At 31.1% G+C, this 24,064-nt stretch overlaps 1 protein-coding gene across 3 annotated transcripts; it reads left to right on the top strand.

Moving 5' to 3' along the window:
• Window positions 1-10,817: 10,817 nt before the first annotated feature.
• LOC139516251 (homeobox protein Meis2-like) lies at window positions 10,818-23,516 on the top strand. Of its 3 annotated transcripts, XR_011662931.1 has the most exons (5): window positions 10,818-10,906; window positions 16,594-16,727; window positions 17,280-17,552; window positions 19,343-19,401; window positions 20,949-20,977. XR_011662931.1 is itself a non-coding variant. In XM_071306247.1 (4 exons), the coding sequence occupies exons 2-4, from the start codon at window positions 19,377-19,379 to the stop codon at window positions 21,838-21,840; spliced, it is 441 nt and encodes a 146-aa protein (XP_071162348.1). In that variant the 5' UTR covers window positions 17,288-17,371; window positions 19,343-19,376; the 3' UTR covers window positions 21,841-23,516. The 3 variants fall into 3 exon arrangements, 2 of the variants coding, with proteins under 2 accessions (XP_071162348.1, XP_071162347.1); XM_071306247.1 differs by lacking the exons at window positions 10,818-10,906; window positions 16,594-16,727 and adding an exon at window positions 21,500-23,516 and having other exon boundaries at window positions 17,288-17,371; window positions 20,949-21,023; XM_071306246.1 differs by lacking the exons at window positions 10,818-10,906; window positions 16,594-16,727 and adding an exon at window positions 21,500-23,516 and having other exon boundaries at window positions 17,488-17,552; window positions 20,949-21,023.
• Window positions 23,517-24,064: the final 548 nt, after the last annotated feature.

The raw sequence follows: 24,064 nt of genomic DNA on the forward strand, positions 1-24,064 counted from the left end.
TAATAATATTGCTTTTGTTAATTTTCCTTCTCTCCATCACTGCATCAGTCTATCTGTTTTTATAGGACCGCAAAAATTGAAAATTTTTTGGTCGTATATTGGTATGACGTTGGCGTCGTATTTGTCGTCTGAAGACATTCGGTTTTCGCACTTTAACTTTAGTATAAGTAAATAGAAATCTATGAAATTTAAACACAAGGTTTATGACCATAAAAGGAAGGTTGGGATTGATTTTAGGAGTTTTGGTCCCAACAGTTTAGGAATTAGGGGCCAAAGAGGGCCCAAATAAGCATTTTTCTTGGTTTTCACACAATAACTTTAGTATAAGTAAACAGAAGTCTATGAAATTTTAACATAAGGTTTATGACCACAAAAGGAAGGTTGGGATTGATTTTGGGAGTTTTGGTCCTAACAGTTTAGGAATAAGAGGCCAAAAAAAAGGTCCCAAATTAGCATTTGTCTTGGTTTTTGCACAATAACTTTAGTATAAGTAAATAGAAATATATGAAATTTTAACACATGGTTTATGACCACAAAAGGAAGGTTGGGATTGATTTTGGGAGTTTTGGTCCCAACAGTTTAGGAATTAGGGGCCAAAAGGGGCCAACTAAACTTTGTTTGATTTCATAAAAAAATGAATCATTGGGGTTCTTTGATACGCCAAATCTAACCGTGTATTTAGATTCTGAATTTTTTGTCCCCTTTTCAAATTGTTTGACATTAAGGTCCAAAGGGTCCAAAATTAAACTTAGTTTGATTTTAACAAAAATTGAATTCTTGGGGTTCTTTGATATGCTGAATCTAAACATGTACTTTGATTTTTGATTTAATATGGGCCCAGTTTTCAAGTTGGTCCAAATCGGGGTCCAAAATTAAACTTTTGTTTGATTTCAACAAAAATTAAATATATGTGGTTCTTCAATATGCTGAATCTAACCATGTATTTAGATTTTTAATATTTGGGCCCCGTTATCAAATTGGACCACATTGAGGTATAAAGGGTCTAAAATTGAACATTATTTAAATTCTTGGGGTTCTATGATATGCTGAATCTAACCATGTATTTAGATTTTAGATATTGGACCATAATAGGTAAATGTGCAATTTAAAATTTTTAAGTTTTTAAGTTTAAGTTCTTAGACCACATTCATTCTGTGTCATAAACCTATGTTGTGTCAACTATTTAATCACAATCCAAATTCAGAGCTGTATCAAGCTTAAATGTTGTGTCCATACTTGCCCCAACTGTTCAGGGTTCGACCTGTGGTCGTATAAAGCTGCCCCCTGCGGTCGTATAAAGCAGTGCCCTGCGGAGGATTATGTCATACATTAACTAGATAAAACCTTAATCAAATTTCAAGATATTTGAGTGAATATTTGAATTTGTAGAGGAAAAAATCCTCTGTAATCAAGGTAATTGCACCAATAACTTTCCTGTAGTTTTCTTTTAAAATTATTACACTCATTTATATATTGTAGGCTTCCAGTATTGTTATTGATAAGAATGGCAGAATAAGGATTGGTGATTATAGTATAGATAAGACGTAAGTGTTTATCTGATAGTAGATATACATAATTCAGACATTGTTGCATGATTAAAGTAAGGTGTGGGTTATTACTTGATATAAATAAGAAGATGTGGTATGAGTGTCAATGATAGAACTCTCTTTCCAAGTCAAAATGTATAAAAAGTTAAAGTAAGACCTTCATCAGAATTATTTTATATGGCATATTTCTATGCCCTTTCCACTGAACAGCAAGCTATAAAGAGCCCCAAAATATCAAGTGTAAAACAATTCAAACAGGAACATTTTTAAAGCAGATTTGTTATCAAAAATGGCCAATATGGCTGCTTATCTGAATTTTTAAACATGTGTGAAGCACAGTTGAATTTCTCTAAACCTAAAATTGTATGATTCAAATTCTGATTTTAAAATTTATTGAGAAAAAAATATAAAATGAGCTTAAATAAAAGTGCATATTGTGTACTAATTTCTTTAAGTAGTTATGTGCAATTACCTCAGTTTTAAACCTGAAACCACAAAGTTGAAGTATACACAACAAAATTTGTTACAAATTTTTCACTTTATCCGTTCCTGTTTTTCAGGCTATCAGATCTATACTATGCTGTGGAGTCCTCCCGACCTGGTGTCCACTTTACAGGAGAGAGAGAACTGATACCAGTTAGAGGAGGAAAGAAAGGAGACGTGTATCAATTGGTAAGCATCTTGATTTGAAATAAAAAGGGCCACTATTATGATTTATTTTTTTATTTATACTTTTTTATGAAAACATGAATAATTGATATGGGTTTGTATGCCCTTTTGGTTTGTACTTTGTAACCCAATTACATCTGTAGGTTGCATTTCTGTAAATATTGACAATGCAATTTCCCATAGGAACTCCTTTTACGGCTAAAACTGTACCACTTTTACTATGAAGTTTTGAAAAAAATCTTATCCTAGAATTGAAAGTTCATATGCACCACAATTTTTATACGACCGCAAAATTTGAAAAAATTTTCGTCGTATATTGCTATCACGTTGGCGTCGTCGTCTGCGTCGTCGTCGTCGTCGTCCGAATACTTTTAGTTTTCGCACTCTAACTTTAGTAAAAGTGAATAGAAATCTATGAAATTTTAAAACAAGGTTTATGACCACAAAAGGAAGGTTGGGATTGATTTTGGGAGTTTTGGTCCCAACATTTTAGGAATTAGGGGCCAAAAAAGGGCCCAAATAAGCATTATTCTTGGTTTTCGCACAATAACTTTAGTTTAAGTAAATAGAAATCAATGAAATTTGAACACAATGTTTATAACCACAAAAGGAAGGTTGGTATTGATTTTGGGAGTTTTGGTCACAACAGTTTAGGAATTAGGGGCCAAAAAGGGACCCAAATAAGCATTTTTCTTGGTTTTCGCACCATAACTTTAGTATAAGTATATAAAAATTTATGAAATTTAAACACAAGGTTTATGACCATAAAAGGAAGGTTGGTATTGATTTTGGGAGTTTTGGTCCCAACAGTTTAGGAACAAAGGGTCCAAAATTAAACTTTGTTTGATTTCATCAAAAATTGAATAATTGGGGTTCTTTGATATGCCGAATCTAACTGTGTATGTAGATTCTTAATTTTTGGTCCCGTTTTCAAATTGGTCTACATTAAGGTCCAAAGGGTCCAAAATTTAACTTAGTTTGATTTTAACAAAAATTCAATCCTTGGGGTTCTTTGATATGCTGAATCTAAAAATGTACTTAGATTTTTTATTATTGGCCCAGTTTTCAAGTTGGTCCAAATCGGGGTCCAAAATTAAACTTTGTTTGATTTCATCAAAAATTGAATAATTGGGGTTCTTTGATATGCCAAATCTAACTGTGTATGTAGATTCTTAATTTTTGGTCCTGTTTTAAAATTGGTCTACATTAAAGCTAAAAGGGTCCAAAATTAAACTAAGTTAGATTTTAACAAAAATTGAATTCTTGGGTCTCTTTGATATGCTGATTCTAAACATGTACTTAGATTTTTGATTATGGGCCCAGTTTTCAAGTTGGTCCAAATCAGGATCCAAAATTATTATATTAAGTATTGTGCAATAGCAAGAAATTTTCAATTGCACAGTATTCAGCAATAGCAAGAAATCTTCAATTGCACAGTATTGTGCAATAGCAAGAAATCTTCAATTGCACAGTATTGTGCAATAGCAAATATTTTCAATTGCACAGTATTGCACAATAGCAAGAAATATCTAATTGCACAATATTGTGCAATAGCAAGAAAATCCAATTGGAGTTATCTTTCTTTGTCCAGAATAGTAGTTGAATCAACTTAAATCATTGTTTTATACAATATACAATGTATATTCACTTTTACTACCAACTGATAGATTAAAACAATCTTTACCATTCAGTAATAACAAGCACTTTTTTACATTTTAATATTTTATGATGTATTTAAATGAGTGGTTATTGTTGCAAACTTCATTAGAAATTTGAATTGAGATCAGTTTTGAAATAAGGGAAAGGGGGATGTGAAAAAAAAATTGGGGGGTCAATTTTTTTCATTTTAGATTTCATAAATAAAAAGAAAATTTCTTCAAACATTTTTTTGAGAGGAATAATATTCAACAGCATAGTGAATTGCTCAAAGGCAAAATTTTTTTTTTAAGTTCATTAGACCACATTCATTCTGTGTCAGAAACCTATGCTGTGTCAACTATTTAATCACAATCCAAATTTAGAGCTGAATCCAGCTTGAATGTTGTGTCCATACTTGCCCCAACTGTTCAGGGTTCAACCTCTGCGGTCGTATAAAGCTGCGCCCTGCGGAGCATCTGGTTTTCAACATGTTCAAAGGTCAAAATATAGGGCTGTGCAGCATATTTTCAACGTTTATATGCCCTGAACTTCTCAGAGTTTAAACTTACACTTATTTACTACCCCTACCTTGGATGAAAGGTTACCACATATTTCAATGTAAACAATATGCACGTGTTTATTTACTGGTAACATTCCCAATTTCTGTCTCTGCGATATGGAACAAAGAGAGCATAACTGGGAACCAGTATGTAAACAAAATTATTTTTCTATGAATATTCAATTACTCCCCAAAAGAGGCGTGTTTTGAGAAACAGCTGTATTTACAAATTGAAACCTATACAGACATTTGGTCCGAGTACACAGTTATCGTCCTTTGATTTTCGTTGTCCACGAATATAGTCCTTAGTGTGGACAGTGTGTTACTTGTCAATTTTTGTTATACCCCTTCCAAATTTATTTCCCTATGTTTTATGCCTCATATAGCAAGTTGGGGGGTGAAATGACACTGTAAAACAATTTGGGTCATAAATATTAATGTAAAGTAGTGATTAGGTCCAGCTGAAAAAGGTCAAAAATTAGCACTTCGGAAGCTGTCAAAAGATTTCAAGACCCCCTTAACACAATATTGTCCATATTTTGAGTTAGAGCTGATGAAGTTTTCTATAATTTTGATATAATTTGTCCCAAAAGTACTACAACACACTGTAAAAATATTATTGAGAAAGCGCAGGTGGGATTTTTTTAATTTTCATTTATTGTCTTAAAGAAATGCACTACGAAATAACTGTGTACTCGGACCTAAGAGGTGAAATCAGGAAATATAGAATCTGTACTTTGGCAACTTCCCTGAATGATTTGATGGTGTCAATTTGTCAAATAGCATAAAACTAAAGGATTTAAATTTTTATTTGATAGAATTTCTGCAAAAATGACCAATTTTGGCATTATATGGTCAAAATAAGCATTTCATAGCTTTTTCAATTTTGATGCATAAGTGGCATTCTGACTTTCTATCTGACATGTTTTCATGTGTCAATTTTTGTGTTTCTATGCTTTAATCCAGTTTTATTACTCATGTGTGAACTCTGAATCTACAGAAAAGAAGATTATCTCAGACAATATGAGCAAAATGTGTTGTATAAATGACCCTCGCCTAACGCCCTGTTTGGATCAAGTTAAATGTGAGGAGCATGGCACATAAAAGTTAAAGTCCATAATAAAGACCTCACTAAATTTGTATAAAAAGCACTTAACAATGTCTTTTGTACCTGTTTCATTTCACATAATATCTTTCTTTACTTCTGTAGGATAGCATGTGGTTCAAATATAAGCCTGTTGAGACTAAAATTGCATGCAAGTTTTTCACTAAAAAGTGAAAAATCTTTGTATCAGACCATACTGTCTGCTAAAAAAGTTGAATGTAAGAGCCTTTTTGTGCTCAGATTTATTGTATCATGTCACTTGAGGATAGAAATGATAAAAAAGACACAAATTTTTATTTCCTATAGCTTCAATATGCATTTTTAAATGTAAATATGTGCTACCGCCTTAATTGACCCTAAATTATTTTTAGTCTTACTTGGCCTAAGACCCTTTTAAACTAATATGATATGTTATTTGTAAGTTTTCTTTCCATTTAAAGTACATTAAATACATATGTAAGGATTATTTATAATCAAAAAGCTTCACAAATTTAAAATTGCTGGAAAATATTACATCTTCATGTAAGGCCCCCCTTCATTGGAAAACCTCCATTTTTAGGCACAGGCTCATAAAATTTGACTTTTCAATAATTATGCTAAGTCTGATATATCAAATGAGTACTCTATTGCTTTAAATACATGATATATTATATATTAAGGCATTTTAAAAGTATTTTTTTGCAATATTTAAATTTTAAAAGCCCCAAATGTTGATAGTTGAAATTTCTCAATTTTAACGTCTAAATTTAACACGCAAAGTTGAATATAGAATTAATCATATTGTCTATAATATATATCCTATTGCTATGAAACTTTGTAAGCAGTCTTATAATATATTAAGCTTTAGTCATACCAAGTTTTATTAAGATTGGTCAACTTATTCTATCCTATTAGGTCCGAGTACACAGTTATCGTCCTTTGATTTTCGTTGTTCACGAATATAGTCCTTAGTGTGGACAGTGTGTGACTTGTCAATTTTTGTTATACCCCTTCCAAATTTATTTCTCTATGTTTTATGCCTCATATAGCAAGTTGGGGGGTGAAATGACTCTGTAAAACAATTTGGGTCATAAATATTAATGTAAAGTAGTGATTAGGTCCAGCTGAAAAAGGTCAAAAATTAGCACTTCGGAAGCTGTCAAAAGATTTCAAGACCCCCTTAACACAATATTGTCCATATTTTGAGTTAGAGCTGATGAAGTTTTCTATAATTTTGATATAATTTGTCCCAAAAGTACTACAACACACTGTAAAAATATTATTGAGAAAGCGCAGGTGGGATTTTTTTAATTTTCATTTATTGTCTTAAAGAAATGCACTACGAAATAACTGTGTACTCGGACCATTTATTCAAATAGAAAACTCTCTAAAATCAGTTTTTCTGACATTAATACTCATTTATCAGAATTAAAGAAATCACTGTGTATACTCTAAGTTTTTCTTTACTATACATTTGATACCCCCTCCCCTGTTTCAATTTTTTAAAGAATTTGAAAACAAGACTTGAATTATTGCCAGCTTACCCTATTTGCATATTTTCTGATAAAAAATGCCTAGAACCTGTTAAAAACTGTTTTGATAACATATTGAAAGCATATCAGAATATCATAAATGTAATGTTTAACAGTCAATCATTACAACATTCAAGATTATATAAAGTATCCAATCCAGCCTCTATCTCCAGTCCACATCTTACTGTATGCCTATTTGTCAATTAAAGAACACATTTTCTGCCTCAAATGGTCAATTTAGAATTCTTGTCACAACAGTATCATCTGTAACCATATATCTGACACAATTTAGCTACTATATATACTTGAAGTGTAACAAACAAAGCCATATTTGCAATAGTTGTATGTATGCAGATACCAGTCTGAGATATAAATTCACTTAAAATGTTGTAGAGATGACTGCTAAAATCTAATTTTTGCATAACTACCAAGCATAGTTATTGTTTCTATATCAAGAACTTTAAAATCATAAAATCATAGCATTTACAAGTTAAATTATTTGTTTTATGACCCAGGGGGTAGGCAATTTTTCTATGTTTTTTGCCCCTGGGGCCTCAAATTTCCTAAATCATTCTGCTGTTTCTAGCAATTTGGAATATTTTATACATATTCAGGATAGAACACACTATTGTAAGTTTTCTTGAGATATTTTTGTTTTTCTAGCTTGTATTTATTATGCCGTGGTGACAAAAAAGCAGATTTAGGTGTTGCGGCTTACTTTTGGGTTATCGAAAGGACACAAATACCCCATAAATAATTTTCAGGAAGGATCTATGAGTTTCAATGACTGCGAAGAGTTAATATAAGCACTTCTTAACAATTTAACTTACAAATATGCAAATATTATGATTTAATTTTGTATCCAGGACTTTAAGTAAACTATGCATACTGTAAACTGTGAATTTATGCTTAGTCATCATATTTAAGGCCCAGGATTCTATCAATCTTCATTAAATATTTATAAAACTTCTTATTTGAGTTAATTTCTTTAAAATCTGTGAAAAAAAGCACATTTGGTTAAATTCTGAATGTTCCCCTTTTTCACCCTATATAGGTTGCATTTCTGTAAATATTGACAATGCAATTTCCCATAGGAACTCCTTTTACGGCTAAAACTGTACCACTTTTACTATGAAGTTTTGAAAAAAATCTTATCCTAGAATTGAAAGTTCATATGCACCACAATTTTTTTCAAAGGTCAAATATAGGGCTGTGCGGCATATTTTCAACGTTTATATGCCCTGAACTTCTCAGAGTTTAAACTTACACTAATTTTCTTAACTACCCTTACCTCGGATGAAAGGTTACCACAGATTTCAATGTAAATAATATGCACGTGTTTATTTACTGGTAACATTCCCAATTTCTGTCTCTGCGATATGGAACACAGAGAGCATAACTGGGAACCAGTATGTAAACAAAATTATTTTTCTATGAATATTCAATTACTCCCCAAAAGAGGCGTGTTTTGAGAAACAGCTGTATTTACAAAGTGCAACCTGTAAATTACTGTTTTATGCCCCAGCTGTAGCAAAGGGGGATTAGGTTTTACCCTTGGTTGTCTGTACGTTAGTCTGTCTGTATGTCCCAAAGTTGGTTTCCATTCTCTAACTTCAGTTTGCTTCAACCAAATGTTATCAAACGTATACAAAATGCTTATTTTTTTAACTTCTTCCCAATTTAAAGAATTAAAAACCCTTAACCAAACCAAAAAACATCATAAGTGTATCCAGGGGAATAATTTTGTTGATTATATAGAGAATCATTGAAGCAAGACTTGAGAGGGCTCCCCCTCCCCCCCCCTTATGAAAAGTTCTGGATCTGCAACTGAACATCAACCTAGAAAAAATAATACTAGTCCTATATACATGTTGAGTGTCCTTAAACTATGTTAAATAATAAATACTGTAGATACTCGCTTATAAGTCGGAAGTTTGGGAGTAAAATTCAGAATCCAGAGAGGGGTACCGACTTATAAGCGAGATCCAGCGACCAGAGGAAAAATTCAAGCTCGAGAAAAGTGGTAACGAGTGAATTTCCTGGTCAAAACTACGTCGGTGATTGCCAAACCTTCATAAATCCCTAAATTAAAAGTTTTTGTTGAAAATAAATGACTACAATACTGTCTCTGTGTTTTATTTGTTCTCTGTTAACCTTTTTCGTTCAATTTGTGTTGAATTTCCGACTGTTTCTCTGTCAACATCAACTAAATTCAAACCAAACAAATATCATGCAGAAAATGAATATAATTCCTGGATTTGCATTGGTATTACCAGCGTTCAGTACCTGTCAGCTACAAAAAAAATGTCCAAATTTTGTCCGACTTATACGAGGGTCAAGACTAAATCCTCAGAATTTGGAGCTGAAAAGGGCAACCGACTTTTAGTATATGAAAATGAAAGAAAATATCTACAATGTCTCTTTTTAAGTAGAAAATGAAAAAATAAATTAATGGAAGATAAAATTGAGAAAGGAAATGGGGAATGTGCCGAAGCGACAACAACCCAACCATAGAGTAGACAACAGACGAAGGCCACCAATGTGTCTTCAATGTAGTGAGAAACTCCTGCACCCAGAGGCGTCCTTCAGTACAGTGATGATGGACCTCATACTAAACTCCGAATTATACACAAGAAGCTAAAATTAAAAATCATACAAGACTAACAAAGGCCAGAGGCACCTGACTTGGGACAGACGCATTAGCGGCGGGGTTAAACATGTTTATTAGATTTCAACCCTCCCCCTTCACCTCTAGCTAGTGTAGAAAAGTAAATGCATAACAATACGCACATTAAAATTCAGTTCAAGAGAAGTCCAAGTCCGATGTCAGAAGATGTAACAAAATAAAATAAATAAAATGACAATAATACATAAATAACAACAGACTACTAGCAGTTAACTGACATGACAGCTCCAGACCTCAATTAAACTGATTGAAAGATTATGTCTTCATCATATAAATATCAGGCACAATCCCTCCTGTTAGGAGTTTAGTATCATACTATCATAAAATATATGGGAAGAACATAACCCATGTCATGCCAACAACTGTTTTTTTTTAAATAAATGGGTTTAGTTCTGATGCAAAGACCCTATAAGTGAATCAATATTAAAGCCAAAATATGCAATCTTTAATGACCTGACAACAATATCGTAACTGTATCCCTTCTTAATAAGTCTATTTAAAGGTTTTGTAAGCTTTTGAGGTGAATACTGACATTTTTGTGCTTTGTTAAGAATATTACCATTAAAGATTGGATGTAAAATACCTGAACATATAAGATGTCTGCATGTTGAGGTATATTTACGAATTATTTCCTTATATAATGATAAAATTTAGTAAATGTTTTGACTAGTTTGTGATACCAAAAACCCTGGTGTAATAATTTTCAGTAATACATAAATTTCTCTCACTAACATCTAATACGTTGTTACATACACGAGCAAATCGTACAAGTTGAGATATATAAACACCATAAGATGGTGACAAGGGAATGTCACTGTCTAAAGATACATACAAACGTTCACCTAAATTGTCCCAGTCAATGGATAAATTTAATGTGTCAATCAATGGCCACAACCACACTGTTTTGAATTTCATTCTCATTGAAAATTACTAAATTGAAAGGAAATCAAGTATGCATAAGTGTAAAGCTGTCTGCTACTGAAATTTAAAATGATATCATTATCATAAATAGTGTCATTTGCAATAGAAAATTTATTATACTTATAAAAAATAATATTATTTTAGATGTTTGATGAAAGATGAGAGACATCGTTGGTCAGTTATTGGACCATAGTTTTATCAAAGAAGAATTACCACACACCATTCATTATGCTCCTCACAAACCTGCTGCTACAGAAGAAAACGAGAAAAGTAGGTTGTGTATTTGCTATATAAAAAAGAAGATGTGGTATGATTGCCAATGAGACAAATCTCAACAAGAGACCAAAATGACACAGAAATTAACAACTATAGGTCACCGTATGGCCTTCAACAATGAGCAAAGCCTATACCGCATAGTCAGCTATAAATTGCCCTGAAATGAGTATAGTTTAGTTGTACAATGAGCAGAGATGGGTCCGATTACTTTCAATGTAATTGATTAAATTACAATTACTTTGTCATTTGTACGATTACCGCCCGCGTAAATTAAATTAATGATTACATCATTTCTGAAAGTATCTGATTAAATTAATGATTACATTGGCAAAGTAATCATGATTACATCTGATTACAATGAATTTAAAAACAAAACATTTTGAATGATGTGGATGAATAAACTTTTAATATAACTATAGCATTTTTGAGAACGTATTTTATTTGGTTCAATTATAAAATGTTAACTTCAAATTAAACGTCATCTATTTAAATAAACACCAAATTTCACTACATATATATACATTACACTTTATCACCAATGTTCTCTAAATTATTTTGAATTAAATTTAATAAAGATATATCATAATCAAGAGTTTTTTTGTTTGTCTTCTGACCTCTTTCATAATTTACATGTATTCCAAGTTGCAGTTTATGGAAGTTTAGATATGGATGAAATAAAGTTACATTTGTACTAGTTAAAACTGTGTTAAATTTTAATAGAAATGTTTAATCAAATTGTAAGCAATATGTATTAAAGTACTAAAAACCATTGCATTTTACACGTCCAGTCCAAATACAAAAAAAGGTTTAAACAACATATTTGTCCAACTTTTAATTTAGTTTGTTCTAATTAGATAAATTTTCATGTCTGATTTATATTTTATCATATATATTTCGCTACAGCTATACTCAATTGGTAATTGCAATAAAAACAAACCTTAATTAGTCTCCTACCTGTCAATTCAAAGTTGACAAAAATCACAAAAATTAAGAAAAGATTATAATTCAGGGTTAAACAAAAGTATTACTTGAATATATAACAGTTATTATCAAATATTATTATGAAGATCATTATAAAACGATGAATATACATGTATGTACAATATCTTTTACCAAGATAAGAGGTATATAATTGTATTATATGTCTCTGCTTAGGCTAATGATGACTTTTCAATACTGTAACAGTTTATTTTTTACTGATTTAGACAAGCTTAAAGTAACCAAACCATTTCAGTATGTTAAAAATTTATCAAATATGAACAAAGGTTCATTTAATGACCAAAAACACAATATTAGATTTTTATACGACCGCAAAATTTGAAAAATTTTTCGTCGTATATTGCTATCACGTTGGCGTCGTCGTCGTCGTCGTCGTCCGGCGTCCAAATACTTTTAGTTTTCGCACTCTAACTTTAGTAAAAGTGAATGGAAATCTATGAAATTTTAACACAAGGTTTATGACCACAAAAGGAAGGTTGGTATTGATTTTTGGAGTTTAGGTTTCAACAGTTTAGGAATTAGGGGCCAAAAAAGGGCCCAAATAAGCATTATTCTTGGTTTTCGCACAATAACTTTAGTTTAAGTAAATAGAAATCAATGAAATTTAAACACAATGTTAATGACTACAAAAGGAAGGTTGGTATTGATTTTGGGAGTTAAGGTCCCAACAGTTTAGGAATTAGGGGCCAAAAAGGGACCCAAATAAGCATTTTTCTTGGTTTTCGCACCATAACGTTAGTATAAGTAAATAGAAATCTATGAAATTTAAACACAAGGTTTATGACCATAAAAGGAAGGTTGGTATTGATTTTGGGAGTTTTGGTCCCAACAGAATAAGGGGCCCAAAGGGTCCAAAATTAAACTTTGTTTGATTTCATCAAAATTGAATAATTGGGGTTCTTTGATATGCCGAATCTAACTGTCATGACTGTGTATGTAGATTCTTAACTTTTGGTCCCGTTTTCAAATTGGTCTACATTAAGGTCCAAAGGGTCCAAAATTAAACTTAGTTTGATTTTGACAAAAAATGAATCAGTTAGGTTCTTTGATATGCTGAATCTAAAAATGTACTTAGATTCTTGATTATTGGCCCAGTTTTCAAGTTGGTCCAAATCGGGGTCCAAAATTAAACTTTGTTTGATTTCATCAAAAATTGAATAAATGGGGTTCTTTGATATACCAAATCTAACTGTGTATGTAGATTCTTCATTTTTGGTCCTGTTTTCAAATTGGTCTACACTAAAGTCCAAAGGGTCCAAAATTAAACTTAGTCTGATTTCAACAAAAATTGAAATCTTGGGGTTCTTTGATATGCTGAATCCAAAAATGTACTTAGATTTTTGATTATGGGCCCAGTTTTCAAGTTGGTCCAAATCAGGATCTAAAATTATTATATTAAGTATTGTGCAATAGCAAGTCTTTTCAATTGCACAGTATTGCGCAATGGCAAGAAATATCTAATTGCACAATATTGTGAAATAGCAAATTTTTTTTTAATTAGAGTTATCTTTCTTTGTCCAGAATAGTAAGCAAGAAATATCTAATTGCAAAATATTGTGCAATAGCAAGATTTTTTTTTAATTGGAGTTATCTTTCTTTGTCCAGAATCAACTTAAATCTTTGTTATATACAATATACAATGTATATTCACTTTTTACTACCAACTGATAAATAAAAATAATCTTTACCATTCACTGATAACAAGCAGTTTTTTTACATCTTAATATTTTATTTAAATGAGTAGTTATTGTTGCAAACTCCATTAGAAATTTTAATTGAGATTAGTTTTGGAATAAGGGAAAGGGGGATGTAATTAAAAAAATTGGGATCAATTTTTCTCATTTGAAATTTCATAAATAAAAAAGAAAATTTCTTCAAACATTTTTTTGAGAGGATTAATATTCAACAGCATAGTGAATTGCTCTAAGAGAAAACAAAAATTTTAAGTTCATTAGAACACATTCATTCTGTGTCAGAAACCTATGCTGTGTCAACTATTTAATCACAATCCAAATTTAGAGCTGAATCCAGCTTGAATGTTGTGTCCATACTTGCCCCAACCGTTCAGGGTTCAACCTCTGCGGTCGTATAAAGCTACGCCCTGCGGAGCATCTGGTTTTCATTGTAATCAGAATGTAATCAAAAAGTAATCATGATTACAGGGTATTTTGAAAAGTAATTCATTAAATTAAATTACATGTAATCAGATTTTTGGATGATTAATGATTACACTGATTACTTGAAAAATTGTAATCAATTACAGCTGATTGACGATTACAATTACAATTACCCCAAGTCTGACAATGAGGAGATAACAGTATTGTATTTAAAGCTTGGACAGCATCAATATGTGATTTGATGGTTGCAAATTAAGTTTATTGACAACACTTTAGTTAATGTTCTATCAGTCTTAATATTAGAATGGAGATAACAGTACTGTATTTTAAGCTCAGACAGCTTCAATTAGTGATTTGATGGTCACAAATTAAATTTACTGGCTACACGTTAGTTAACATTGTTTTCTATCAGTCTCATTAGAATGGAGATAACAATACTATATTTTAAGCTCAGACGGCTTCAATTGGTGATTTGATGGTCGCAAATTAAGTTTCCTGGGGACGCGTTAGTAAATGTGTATTTGCAATCATCAAATTACCCATTGATGTTGTCTGAGCTTAAAATACATATTGTTATCTCCATTCTAATGAAACTTATAGAAAACAACATTAAAACATGCACTTAGTTTAATTTCGTTTTTAAGTGCTTGTGGCCCAAAGGTATGTTTAGTTATGTTTTAATTGTTCAAAAACAAAATCAATTATACAAATTAAAACAATATTTTAAAGATTTCACTGCTGTTTTAATTGATAACCATAAGTGTATTCAAAGGATCAATTAGATGAGTGTATATGGATTATATATAATTTTATTGGCTTTATAAACAATATCACCATAAAAGCCAACTATGACAAGCCTTTGAGCCAGAAATGGAATTTACATCAAAAAGCAAAATTAAAACATCAAATTAGGATTTAACTATGCATTTTTAAAAATCAATTATTTTTCAGACTTTCCAATATATGTACATTTCCCAATGGCAAGCGAGATTACCCCAAAGTTTTATTTTTGACAAATTTTATCACATTCTGGAGCGTTCAATAAGATTTTAAATTGTCTGATGAAGAAGTTTGACACTGGAACAGGACATATGAAATCATACTGGTATGTGCAAAAGACTTGATCAATGAGTCACAAACTTTCTATTCAACATTAATAGAATTTTAACCACTTTAGAGAAATGAATTCAACAACTTGTGAGAATTGGATATTGCTTGATATCAACTCAAGATTGTCTTTTCATTTGAATAGTAATAATAAACTCACCTAAGATTCTGATTGTTTATAATTATTTTGAAATTAAATAGTTGTTATCAAGCAGCTTCAAAATCTCAATACTTACGAAACCTAAAAATCATAATTTAAAAAAAAGGAAAAATAACAGAATGAGTAATAGTATTTTTCTAATTATAGAACAAGACGTAAACAAAGACAATGATTCAGAAGATGATGACTTAGCTGATTTACCCTTCATCACGGCTTTACAGGCCAGTGGACAGTCCCGTCTAACTAATGAATTTGAAGTCCTTAGGTCCCTAGGGAAAGGAGGATTTGGTGATGTCATTGAGGTAATTACATCCAGAATAGGCATTGTAATGTGTCCTAGACTCCATTTTCTTGCTTAATTGAGCAGGTTTAATTAAACTCATCATAGATACCAGGATTGAAATTTTGTATTTGCACCAGACTCACGTTTTGTCTTCAATAGACTCATCAGTAATGCTTGATTCAAAGAAGTTAAAAAAGCTGAATTAAGGGGAGGCTTATTTATGTCAGGTCGGTGTGCCAATCTGGTCTTTAGTCTGTCTGTCTGTTGTTAGTTGGTCTTTCCTGTTTCAGTCACACTAATATTTGGTTAAAGAAAATTTACTTTAATTTGTGGTTACAACTACTATAAACTTAGCACACATGTTCATTATAATGTGAAATTTGGAAAAGATATGCCAAATAAGGGTGTTGATCACAATTTTGTGATTTGTTGTTTTTTTTGCATGAAGTCTGGTGTCTAATCATCTGATGGTTCATTATTCCTTTTTGAAATTCAGGTTTTGATGCATTCAGTACTGAAACTAGTTGTTTTGATTACCAATGAGTTTGCCATTTCAAAATCTAAAGCATTCTGGGTAATATTGTCATAGATTTTCATCACATGTTTTGATAGGTTAACAACATCTTAAACAATGAATATTCAACCAATGACATATATTAATATTTTTAATTGCTGTACAAACATTGAAATTACCCCTTATGTTCTTAGTGGTGAACTAAAAAAAAAGGACTTTTACAGAACAGTTAAATTTCTGAAAATATAACACTGCATAAGCCAAAAACCTGTCTTAAGTGAACTCATCAATCAGAACTTTTAAGCTGATCACCTGTCTAATCCAAACTAAATCATCAGTTCCTGACAAGTTAGGTTTAACAAATTTCACTGCATGTAGATTGCATTGCACAGTTGACAATTCTGTAGTCTAATCAGTCTAAGACATCTTTGTAATATATGTATATTCAGCCATCATGATTTTATTAACACTGTAAACAAACTTTTTTCTTTTTTTTCACAGGTTAGAAATAAACTAGATAGAAGAAAATATGCTATTAAGAGAATACCATTGAATCCTAAAAGTAAATATTTCAACAAGAAAATTACCAGGGAGGTCAAATTACTGTCTCGTCTCAATCAAGAAAATGTTGTCAGGTAACTATTTATGCCCATTTTTAGACTTGTGTTACTTACGTGGATTTATTTATTTTCATGTGGAACAACTTTCATGGATTGATATAAACTTGCAGTTTCATGGTTTTCTTGATATTACATACATTTAAAAAAATAGGAATTTTCTTTACAAAGTTTGCAATTTGTTGAAAATTTTAATTTGTGGTTACCCTGAAATCAAGAATCCAGTAAAATCCATTGTTGAAAAAAATAATCATATTTCAAGATGAATTTTTCAATATTTGTATACAGAATAAAGAATGGATGATTTAAAATTGTAATGACCTTAAATATATATAGATGTTGTCTGCAGTATGACATAGATATCATATGATAAAACATTAAACTGAAGACTCATTTAAATTTGCAGTGGGGTGTGACCTTCACTTCATGTAGAAGGTTTCGCTGTAACTTTGAGAAGGATAACAGCAGTAAAATGACTTTTGTTTTTAATATCAAGTGTGTGTAGGAGTTTTGTTTAATGAATTAATAAAACATTTTAGTTTCAAACACTACCACTTTTTTTTACGATAGGTACTATAATTCCTGGATTGAGACCAGTGAGGATCCAGCGCACAGTGACTCATCAACATCCTGCTCCACGACCACAGGTACTGGTACAACAGGTAAAACTCAAACAACCAGCGACAGCAGTTTCTTAATGAAGAACAGTCTGAATTTTATTAAGACTCCATTAGTTGAAATGATTATTGGAATACAAGAAGTTACAAGTGTCTCAATGGCTAACTGGTGTCCATTTTCTCCTAGTGAAGCCGTGAAGTAGCCCATTTTATCATAACTAACAATGTAAGCTTAAATGTCTAAATCTGATTTGAGTTCTGATAGAACACATTAAGAGAAATTGGTATCAAACTGGGGATCCAAATTTACGCTAAGGATTGCCATTGCTTTTTCACTCAGTGTTCTAGGGTGTCATGTACCATGAATTAATTACATTATGTGTATGACTCTAATAAATTTAAATCTAAATTACAGTTTAAATTTTTCTATAGAAACCGAAGTAGATATTTTATATATGGTATAAAATAAACAAGATATTTAGTAGGAGGGCATTTTTTTTTTTTTTAATCGGTACTCGGAAAGCTTTTACTCTTCTCAAATTATATACAGTATAAAATAAACAAGATATTTAGGAGGGCAATTTTCAAAAATATCAAATAAAGTGGAAATTCGTTAAGAAAACAAAGACCTAGAAGATTATATTGGGAGTTTGGACAAGATAATATTTAGATTTAATCAGCTTCCTCAAATTCATTAAGGCATTCTCCTACAAGTGTTGACTCTGAATCTGATTGTGTAAACACACAGTATTGACTTTGTTACAACCAGAAAGCAAGCAGTCTGTTTGCACATTAAGCAATGTTTAAATTGCCCTCTATGATACAATTAATCTGGAATGCAACATGCATAAGTTCAAAAGGCAAACTTTCACTGCTATTTGAGTAATTGCTTGATTTGTTTGATGTAATATGTATGGGTTATTAAATAAAGAAGATTCAACTTGTATCTGTGTAAAAGTTTTGTATATTTCAAATCGTTGTAGCTATTTAAGTAATTGGAGTATCTGTTTGAAGTCTTTGATATCTATCACATACAAATGAGCAGAGAATCAACTTGGGTGTGAAAAACTTCAAATCAACTTGGAAAATTTCAAAACATTTTGTAAACATGTGAGAAAGGTTTTTCTTCATAGTTAGACAATATAGATAAAAATTTGTTAACGGTTGGAAAAAATGAGGAAGTGTAGGGACAATTTTTTATTTTTTTTAACAATTTTATGTTTTTGTTGAAAAAGTTTTGGAATTTTCATGTGTTTGTTGTCTATTTGTTTTGAAATTTTAAGAATTTAGCATAAAAGTTTGGTGATTATTGAAAGTAGAACCATATGTGTAAATCAACCTTGCCTTATTACATATTAAAGTTACTAGTAGTGTTTGCTTTTGTATACAACATGTTACTTAGCAGTTTGTTCCCCATGAATTCTATATTTACATCTGGGAACTGGAATAATTAGCAAAAATAAATAAAAATGAGAAGAATAATATCATTAGGGTTGTCTGCAGGGTGATGAGGAATTTAATGGCATAGGAATCCGAAAGGCTCATCAACTTGTAACTTAATCTCATGAAAAACTTTTAATGGCTCTAAAGAAGTAATTTAGGGCAAAAGATGTTTTCACCAGCCTTCTCCTCTGATCCATTTCATTTCTCAACAAACATTTATCATGAATTAAATGCATTTTTGAATGGTTTAAAGACTTTTGTCAACAATTTGAAGATAAACTGTGAAATTTGGCTAAGTTTCGGTTGTAATTTAGAAGTAAATATCTGTACTGAGGTTGATAGGGGAGGTCAGAGGTCACCTTAGTAATGAGAATTTGTCTAAATCTTGGCAAATGATGATCTAGACTCTGGTTTTTGTGTGGCGCCTCACTTGTATATCAGTCATTAATCATTCCTTAGTGACAGTTTGTCCACAATTAGGCCAAAGTCAAATTATTTTCTTGATAATTAGAAAAGGCCAGTGCAAAAATAATATTGGTTAAAAAGTTAATTTTTTATTTTTTTTATTTCCAGGTTTATTAATGCAAGGCGAAGAATAGTGCAACCAATGATTGACCAATCAAATAGAGCAGGTAAGAATATGAATATTTTTTTAATATTTGCCACTGGACACTTCAGGGGACAGCAATTAGTATATACAAAAAATTGGTTTGTTTTTGCCAAATTTTATACTAATAACCTAAAAAAAATCAAATTTGAAAAATTAATTTAAATTAAAACATAAAACTTTCCATGTATTTTTAACTATGCAAATTTACACTCCTCCCCCTTTCTGGATTCAAAACTTCTGGTATGGAAATACATCAAGCATTTCAATTTCAATCCAAATGGCCATTTAATTGCCTAAGCTTTAAGGATTAAAAATTATTGTGACTTGCAGAATGCCAACTTGACAAAAGAATATGCAAAAAAAAAAATAAACACGAAAATTATGATTTCCTTTTCTTAATTAAAATCTAATGTATATTGTTTAGTAGGTATAAAAATGACGGAAATGAAATGAAGACATTTGTCATTATAACCACATTACCATTGGTTTTTCTCTATAAAATTCATGACACGGTCATTTTGGCATGTTGCAAGTGAAACAATAAACCATTGTAGTCTTACATAATATTAAACCCATCAACTGTCAAAAATATGCAAATAAGAGAAAAGTATTAACTAAATTTACTTCCTTCTGCATGTTCCAGTTATATTTATTTAAAAACCTTAAAGATTTTATACAGAATTCATAAAGCATTTAGTGCCTTCTAGTATAGTGCAAGTTGATGCCTTTTATTGAGGAACAAAGTTTTTTTATGTCGTAATAAAAATATTAATTTTTGTCGTCTTTGTTTCTGCGGAACTTCAACAATAAATTGCATAATAATTAGTAGCTAGGTGTTTTATAAATATATGCAAACTTGCTTTTTCTTTTTCTTTTTATCATTTTCTCACTTGTACACTGATATTTTTTTTATCTACAAGACTATTTTCGCCCTCGGTATCCTGATATTTTAAAAAGCTATTTAACACCAAATTGGCATATATCATCAGCAATTTAGTTTTCATCTGCGGGTTGTTGTTAATTAGCTCTCTGTAAGCAGTCTAAAGGTAAAACTCTGAGATGAAACTTTTATCTTTGGTGGCATGGCTCTTATGCAAATTGCATTTCTTTTAAGCTTGTTATTCTTGACAGAATCTCACATCTCTTGAGGAGCGAAAATCTTTCCAATTGAAATTCCTCTTCCCTCATAACGAGGGTCTGTAAGTGGGTACTAAATGGTTTAAATGTGATCTAGATGTACCTCTAAGTGTTCCCTATCTGTTTTCAGTTTATACAAGGCCGTTCTTTGTTTCACATGCTGTTAGGAGTAAGATATTCTCTCAAAAAACTATGTATATAAGCACTATTGTTCGGCAATAAAAGTGTTTTTTTGTTAATAGCACTTTAGGTTCAAAACAGTAATATTAATTTTGTCGAAATTTGAAATGTCGAAAGGTATTAATACAATCGGTGAAGTTTCTAACCACAAATATTTGATCTGAATACAAAATAATTATACTGCATGTAAAAACAGATGTTTTATAAAGATAAATACTAAGACAAACATAATCATTGTCTTAATCTTTTCAGCACCAGGAGGTCATGGATATAGTCCAGAGATTATGGGTTGGGATAGCCAGGCCATGGCATATATGAGTCCTCACAGTAAGTAGTTTAAACACCCCTGTACATATTTTGTGTTCTGATAAATTGAAAGATCAGATTAAGATGAATCTGTTAATCTCAGATTAGGCTTAATAGTTCATCAAAGGTTGAGTAAATTTGTTCACAGTTTAAGTTTAATTTGTTCACAATTTAAAAGTTAATGTGAAGCTTAATTGGTTCAAAGGATAAGCTCATAGAAAACAAACAATGTACAAATTGTTAAAGCACATGAAATCTTTCTGAATTAATATTGAGATTGAATGTGAAGGAGATATTGGGTATATACAAATGAGACAGCTACCTAATAACATGTAGAAGAAAAAATAAGACATTTTTTGAAGTTCTGTGTCATATTGGGCTTAAATAAGCAAAGCAAAAGTATATAGCAATGCATACTTATAAAGTGACAATTTAAGTTTTGAAAGAATTAATTACATGATAAAAAATTTAATATTATTATTTTTTTTTAATTCCAGTGTTCCAAGGAAGACATGGTAGTGAAATGTATGATCAAATGAAGGGATATTCTCATATGGAAGGACAAAGATACGATATGCTTGGAGTTCAGGGTATGCATAGTAGTGACATGTTCGGAAGTACTGCTGTCACTGGCAGTAGTTCATACTCTCAGATGTCACAGTTACGACCACCAGTTCATTCGCAAGCAATGCTAATACCAGGGCATCCGCATCATATGATGATGGGACACGGAGCCCACGGCATGAGTCCCATGTCAATGGGATCTGCTCAAAGTCCTCCATTACATGGCAGCTTGGACAGTATGGGTGCACACATTCAGGATATTCATGCTGGATAAAAATCAGGAGTAAAACATTGTGCTTTAAAAAGAACAAGGACATTTGGCTTGGCCTGCGAACATAATTAAGCCAAGGAATAAAGCGTGACTTACAAGTATTTGTGGGTACGGTAGTTTAAAACTACGGCCTATTTTATTACAATCACGGTGATCTCTCAATCATTTAGCAGTCACTCATTGTGTGGAATCTAATTCCTAACGGTTGCAGGCTAGCCAAGGGAAGTAACTGGTGTGCTAGTCAATCTAACAGAGTAAGGGAGTCGACAACTGACTGCAGTTTTAAAACTAGTCTTCACAACTTGTTATAATGGGATATGGGGAAAACTACGCAAAAGTATTATTAAAAAAAAAACGCAGTTCATGTTGACAATGAGTTGCCAAGTATTATATATGTATTTTGTTGTCTCTGGACAAGAAACACGTCTTGGTCACATATGTGCCGCATACCTCATGATGATCAAAATAAATGTACATTTGAATGGCCATGACTTTGTAAAGCATTCCACGTCAAAGTATGTTCTGTTAAACATCAACTCTTCAGTTGAAGGAATATGTTTTTGTGCCATGGAATATTTGATTTTTTTGTCACATGACATTGTTAAACCAATCAGAAGAGTTGCCCTGTAGTGGGGTGACCAATTAAATTAAAGCTTTAAGATTTACCTCATTATTATTCCTTTGTAATTATAGCCAGTTCCATTGTGTTGGAAGTGGACATTTTATTTAATGGTGCATGTTAAAAAAAGTATTTGGTGCAAATTATTTGTATAGTAAAGATGTTTGTTGAATGTATGTTTATATATGTTATTGTGTATGAAAGTGAAAAATCATTATTTGGAGAGTTTTTTCTTTGTGTGACATTTTTATACTTTCTGGCCAGGCTGTTTAGATCTACTTGCAGTTTAATTTGTAAATGTTTTGTTGTTTTTGTTGAAGTTTGTTTGAATATTTTTTTTAGATTGAACAAATTTTAAGCTTGATATTTATTCGATCTGCCAGATTTTATTTTTTTGATAATTAACCAATTTGTTTTTGGTTTGTGATTTGTTACAGAATGATTTTTTTTGTTTTTTTCTTTTATCTAAAAACAAGTACTAAGTTATTTCTAAGTGCTGACCATTTATTTATGATGTTTTTAAAAAAATGTTAAAGTGCAGATTTTAAACTGGCATGTAATTACTACATGTGTATCTAATTGTAAAGTAATATTAATGTCAAAGACTGCTGAAATCTTTCCTTTATCTTTTTGTACTGATTTTAACTAGAGAAAGACATATTTATATGTATATCTGTAGCAATTATTTTAGATTGTTTCAAGATGTCCGATATTACATTTCTTAACTATACTTCTTTTATGATTCCCCAATAAATATATATTTACATTTTTTATCATTTCAATGCCAGAATGAACAAAAAATAACTGAAAAAGATGTATAAAATTTTCAGAAAATCTTAGACAATCATGCACGAGGTTTACCAAAAATACACTGAAATTGATTATTGTCTGAATGTGTCTGACTATGAGAAAATGAAAGATTGCAATGATGTGTGTGGTGAAGTGTGGAGCTGAGCTTGATGCTTAGGGACTTGTGAAAAATTTTAGGGAATTTTAATACGAGATTGTCAAATATTTTGAGCAAAATTCCAGAGAAATAAAAATTGTTGTAATAAACTAATTGCTTGTGTTTTATTATATTTGTTTGTCCAATATGTACCTGTTATTAAATGAGGTGGACGACATCAAAGGGCCATCCATTCTTAACTTGTAAGTCAAAGGAAGGATTTGTATTTTACTATCAAATCCTTGGTAGAAGAAAAGCTGACAACACCATGGCAAAAAAAACCCAATAAGAAACAACTAGCTAAAATACAAACATGTCAATAAAAAACTTGATAGAAAAATTCACTGGCCTTTAGTATCAAAATCATACTTGGTCAAAATACAAAAATTTCAACAACAAAAATCATACAAAAATACATTGGCCCTTAGTATCAAAATCATACTTTGTTAAAATACAAAAATGTCAACAAAAACATCATAGAAATGTACATTGGCCTTTAGTATCAAAATTATACTTGATTGAAATACAAAAGTGTCAATAAAAAACTTCATAGAAAAATACATTGCCCTTAAGTATCAAAATCATACTTGGTTAAAATACAAAAATGTCAACAACAAAAATCATAGAAAAATACATTGGCCTTTAGTATCAAAATCATACTT

Source organism: Mytilus edulis, chromosome 3 (assembly GCF_963676685.1).
Source record: "Mytilus edulis chromosome 3, xbMytEdul2.2, whole genome shotgun sequence".
Taxonomy (NCBI): Eukaryota; Metazoa; Mollusca; class Bivalvia; order Mytilida; family Mytilidae; genus Mytilus; species Mytilus edulis.